At 46.7% G+C, this 6000-nt stretch overlaps 1 protein-coding gene across 1 annotated transcript in view; it reads right to left on the bottom strand.

The window, feature by feature from the left end:
• Positions 1 to 2922: 2922 nt before the first annotated feature.
• Positions 2923 to 6000, bottom strand: part of LOC120842565 — an 87092-nt gene continuing 84014 nt past the window's right edge. Inside the window, exon 5 of the mRNA XM_040213699.1 lies at positions 2923 to 3062. Within this exon, the coding sequence (XP_040069633.1) occupies positions 2923 to 3062 (140 nt within the window). The remainder of the gene's footprint in view (positions 3063 to 6000) is intronic.

The following is a 6000-nucleotide window of genomic DNA, read 5'->3' as shown; positions in this document are numbered from 1 at the left end:
TATAGATGGGAAAGGAAGTTCAGTGCCCGGGTGCACCGCCCACCACGGAGCCCAACGAGGGGGTAGGTAATGTGCCATAGGAAGAAAGGCTTGGCTGACACATGGCATCTTCGATCAACTCGCACCGGAATCGCCCTGAAACCAACACAGTGCACAGCGCTCCTCGGTCGTGCAGCGCGATGTCGGTGCAACATCGAGGACAAACTGCGCCGCGCCGGTGCACCGCGGCGAGCTCCACCTTGCGTCACTTCGCGTTTTGTTCGTTTTTTCTTGCGTAGGTGAGCGCATGGTGCCCGTCTGTTGTCAATTTCTTCTATTTTTTACTCGCGGATATGACGGTCCCACAGAAATAAACATCGTGGACGTGACTGTCGATGGGGTCACGAAGTGCACGACAATTCCGCATGTATATGTTGGCCATCATTATTGGTTCAAGAAAACGAAACACCAGATAATAGCCGTACCTCGCTGTCATCGAAACGCCTCGCGCCGCTTTCCACGAAGTTCGTGCTTTTCGGGCGCTCCTTGCCACCGCAGAAATCGCCAGTAATCGCGGCGATGGTGGGAAGCTCGTCGTCTCGCCGTCAGAAGACTCAAGGAAATCATCTAGTGCAGCTGCGAGGCGTGTTCGTTTTTGCAAGATTGCCATCTCTATAGTCTGCGTGTCTGCTACTCCCGCCATCTTCTCGATTCCCGCTCCTGGCCGCAATGCCTGATGGGACTGCCCCCGGCGCACCACCGATTTTCTTGGTGCGCGTTGGGGTAGAGTTGGGGCAACGAAAAGCCGCACCGGGAGGGTGCGCTTCGTTGATCGAGGACGTCCGGTGCGCACCGGTGCACTTGATCGAAGATGAAGGGGCGCACCTCAGTGCCCCGGTGTGCACCGGTGCGGATGATCGAGGATGCTAACAATTACGCTACCAGTGATGCCCGGGCACTATACCCTAGTGTGGTTGCAGGGACAGGACCTGTTTCCACTCAAGATTGGTCCTTGCCGCCTAAGAAGGTGAAAAAGGAAGAAAGAGAGTCTAGAAGAAAAGAGAAAGAGGTGGGAGGAAAAGTGAAAGAAGGAAGAATAGGGAAGAAGAGGCGACTGGCTGAACCATCCTGGTCGGGCCAAGCCAGGACACCCGTCTACGAGAAGCAGGGGCCGAAGCGGTATATTGCCTCACCCGGGGGGCCCCGAAGGGTCCAAACACACCCCAGGCTCAGCTCAACCATCAGGGTCCACTTTTCCCCGGACACGGGTTAAGCCACGCACAGCCAGACGCGGGTGGGCGAACCCACATGGCTCGGTGTTCGTAGTGACGCCACTCACCAAGCACCTACTATAAAGTAGGCGCCCCCTGCGTTCGGGAATGGTGGCCCACGTGGCTGGGGTCCGTGGTGACGCTACTCACCAAGCACCTAGCACCTAAGGTGTAGGCGCCCCCTGCGGAGCTCGGGATCCGTGGAGACGCCACTCTCCAAACACCTGGTTTTACAGGCATGCACCCCTGCGGGGTGTACGCAACTTACGCATTCATCGGGCTTGAGAACCGCTTGAGCGTTGGCTTAGGTTCGATGTCAGCTGCCCATTATGTTTACGTGAACTTCACGAAATCCGCCACATTGACCGAACATCCTCTTGACTATTGCCATCAGAGCGTTTAACTGGAATATTTGTGGTTTTTCGATTTTGACGACTTAAAAATCATGGGTATACCACCGCAACACCCTTTTAACAAAATTTCGGTACCGCAGGATGTAAAAAGAATGTACGAATGGTGTAGGCCTTTCCGTATAGCCTTCAATGTTCAAAGTTCGTCTAACAATGGTTTATTAAGGGTGTGAGCTCGGAAAAAACACCCTCTTAACACGAACATAGGTGTTGACATTTAAGTGTGCAGTTGCAAAGTGTGAGTGTCTAGTCAGTGTCACAATCACTGGAACCTGACCCGAGGTTTTCGACGAATGCGTTCGAGCTCAAGACTCGTCCCAGTTTACGAATTGGCGCGCCAGCCGCTGACAGCAGCACTTCAGGGCCCCGAGTGCCCGCGCAGATTTGTCTCTCGATGCCCCTGTCCCTGGGTGAGAGGAAAGACCCCCGGGCTTGACCCGCCATGGGAGATATACAGCTTCGCTCGTGTTAGAAGGAAGAGGTTAAGAAACGTAAGCACTCAAGCAAAACGGATCGCCACACATTACCACAAAATACCGATAAACTAAAACAAGACGCCGTCTCGGCTGCGCGCGAAAATTGCGATCACCTTTACAAGTGGCATTGAGGTGAAGGCAGCTGGTCACGGGCCCGGTTTTCAAGGCTTCTCTATTAGAAACATGTTCGTATCTAAAGACGTTTCTGGCTCCGCCACGTCATTTAGAAGTTGACACTTGCAGTACGCGCGTTTCTTAGACACTACTTCCTCATTGACCGTAGTTTCGTGCCTCAACGGCGGCAATAAAATCTTAATGAAGGCGTTGAAGCGGAGAGACCTCTCACGCGGTGTTCAAGCCAGCGTCCACCAAGCTACCAGCAGACGCTCCCAGCCAAACACAGGGGAAAGAACGTGCGCCCAAGCCCCATGCAAACAAACACTTTTTTTTTTAGTTGCGCTCGTTGGACGGTGGAGACGCTGTCGGTTGAGGCTACTCGGGCGCGCACCGATAGGACTTTATCTGGCCGATCGCATCGCAGCTTTCGCCGTGTTGTGTGCCATCACCTATATACAAATATCTTGAACCGTGGTCCTTCCCAAAATTCAACAATGAGCGAAGCGGAACAGATATATGTTCGTTTAATTGTATGCATGTTTGTGTAGTGTGTTTGATGACGCGGAGTCAACGTCTTGGAAAGAGAATATTTTCACCATATTCTTTTATATCAAGGATAATCGCAATGCGAAGAATTTTCATTATTCCTTACGTGCAACTTTAGTCAGCTTATTTTTCTTCGGTCCCACAATCATAAGTGTAAACTTCAATCTGGTCACCTTTGCAATATTTTTCGAACTTTTCTTTGCAAGGACTTGGCGGTTCCGAACTTGCAGCGCTTCCTAACAGTAGCAGGTCACAGAAGAGTCCTGAAAATATTATTTGAAGGTTAGCAGCTCATTTTTCTTGCAATGTTGGATTTTCTTTTTTGCACGGGTGCATATTGTGCCAGGAAGCCTACCAACTAAATGCCGATAGCAGAAATCTAAAATAAAGTGTTCCTGTGAAATGTTTTCAAGTTTTGAAGGAAACGTTGGCGTTCGTCTCTTAAAGGGGCACTAACACCCCAAAGGTGATTTTTTATGTCTAAAACGGTGCAAGTTGTAGTCATACAGAATAAAAAAGATACCGAAACACGAAAAGAAAGTTCCCCCGCGCGCACGCCTTTTTATTTTAGGCGTTTATCTCTCTCGCTCCTCACCTCCTCGCTTCTTTTAATTTGTAACGTAAAATATTATGACATTCAGAAGCTTTGTAAACGACATTTTTATAACATTTAATAGCGGCATTCGTAAAACAAGCTTTTAACGTAATTGCGAACGCTCTATGGCCCTTCTTTTTGAAATACCGAAAGTCGAATGTCGTCGCCTGGCTTTTCATCCTGGCTCGGAAAACGTGGCGGCGCCCGACGCATGTAGCAGAGGATGATCGCTGAGTTGAGGGATCAAACGAAGTTGTCTTTTTTAGGTACTTGACGACCTCCGAGACTTCAAAAAGAAAATCGTCAAACGGTCAAGACAACTGGGTTTGGTATCTGTGCACCGTGATTTCAGTTGTGATTCCGCCGGGGCGGCCTTTAACGCCGCAACGGCACGACGTGGCCCCTCACGTCGCTCACAAAAGTTTACTGCGCGTTCTCTACGACCTCGCACTGTTTCAAAGGATTTGAGAGCGGTAAAAGGGTTCGAAAAGAACTTCAAGCTCGAAAGTGAAGCGACGTCTGCTAGCAGACGGCTGTTCATGGGACGCCGGCGAACACGACACCAAGTGGCAGCGGTTCGGATCGGAGGCATCAGAGAAACGGCGACTCGCGTGGCGGATCATTATGTGACGTCACTGCACTCGCGCGAAGAGCGCGGGAATCACAAACTCGGCATTTAAACTTTTATTTTTTTTTAAGATATTAAAATTTTAAGTTTCAAATTTGGAGGGTAATGCCCGAAAATCGGCAGACGTTAAAAAAAAAAAAAAAAAAAAAAAAAAGGCTCCTTCGGACGTGTCAGTGCCTATTTAAGAAATAAAGAACATCATGAGGGTACGTATAGCTTTAGTATGTAAAAATACGAATCAAAATCTAAAAACTCCCAGTAAACTGAAATAACTTCCGTAGTATATTTTGTTTATTATGTATAACATGCCACTGTTCTGTGCACAAGAATATTCACCTCAATTACAAATGGAGCTAAATCATTGTCAAATACGCTATACATCGCTAAAGGTATATGCGCATTCCCACAATTTATCTAATTGTTAAGTTTAACTTTCGCGATTCCCTTTATTAGCCGGTGGTATGAGTGCCACCGTTGGTGGTACATTCGATGCAGCATAGATATAGAACAAAAGAAGAAAAAAAACGTGGATGTTATGTGGGATACAGAAACTTTTACTCGTATTTTACGAATAAATTGTGAGTATAGTATATTCATGCATTTAGAATATTGTCGTGTGGCAAAAGCTATGGGTAAACTAGGGGTTGGCGATTAGTTGATTATCGAATTATAAAACCGACTGATGATTTTCCGAATAATTGGATTCAATTTACATATTCCTAGAATCTGGGTTTTCGAATATTGAGACACATGGAATATCAGTACCGCAGGCAAAAATCTGGGTTTATTGAGGAACGCTGTTCAAACGGTAAAACAGTCCTGACTGACTTGTTTGGATCTAAATCAAGCCTGCATTCAAAAGCCGTGTCCAACAAACCATTTCGGCAAAAAGTGTCTTGTTTTTCGTGTTCCTCGAACAAAGCACTGATGCTCCCAGTTTCTTGAATGGGCTTGGCAAAAACCCGAAAACTACGCGTGTTGCCATTTTGAATTCAATAATATTTCGGTACTTGCAGCGCACCTCTCGGTATTTCATTCCCATTATAAGTTCTTGCGCCTACAATATAGCAAATTAATATTAAAGTACAAATAGCAGCTATAACTGAACCGGCCCCTTCCGCTTACCCGTTGCTCCCCGCGGCGTTGAGCGTGGTGTCACTGTAAGTGACGCAAGATGTCACCCGATTGAAACAGTTCTGCTGTGTCTTAAAGGGAAGCTGAAGCGCTTCTGTATTTTAGAAGAAATTCTTAAGCCGTCTTTATCTGCCATCAAGGATTACGAATATCAAAAATATATCTCAGATTGGTGTGCCAAGTAGCCACATCTGCACTTTCCAAATAGCCTTCAAGCTCCTCCTTCCAGGCGCGTTCGGTGAAACAAAGAAATCTTGACGTATTATGCAGAGATATCAACATCTCCGTGCCTTCCATAAGTCTGAACCAAGGAGTCAAAAACGCTGCAAGCATTCCGTTACAAGCAGCAAGCGCAAGGCTGTTGAAGCTTCTTTGTCTGATATTACGCCCAGCGGTTGGTTCTCGGGCTTTCTCGCATCTGTTGATGTGTTTGGATCAAATGCTCGTGATATTCAAATTCACATGACAAAAATACGCTAGAATTCACATATGACTCCCTTTTTTATGCACATCTTCAGCTTTCCTTTAACGTTGCCGTTTAAGTGTGGTCATTAAACCGTTTTATTCGTGCAGGCATCTTTGTTCTGCGTAACCTGTAGCAGAACAAACACGCACGCCTCTTTTTATGTATGCGAAATTTTTTACGAAAAAAAAGCTTTGTTATTTTTATTTGATTTGTCATTTTGCTTTTTGACCAATATTAGGTACTAGTTGATCTTAACGCAATTCGAACTGAAATTTCACTATTCGCACACATCTAGACTTAACTTCTAGAGTCAGAAGAAAATCCACCGGTTCAGAGAGGATTAGCTCTAACTGAAACACTGTATCCGACAACGCATAG

The sequence above is a fragment of the Ixodes scapularis genome, unplaced genomic scaffold (genome assembly GCF_016920785.2).
Source record: "Ixodes scapularis isolate PalLabHiFi unplaced genomic scaffold, ASM1692078v2 ptg000460l_1___fragment_1__unscaffolded, whole genome shotgun sequence".
In the NCBI taxonomy this organism is placed as follows: domain Eukaryota; kingdom Metazoa; phylum Arthropoda; class Arachnida; order Ixodida; family Ixodidae; genus Ixodes; species Ixodes scapularis.
Note: the sequence above shows the minus strand (reverse complement) of the source record. Positions and strands in the feature narration are given on the sequence as shown.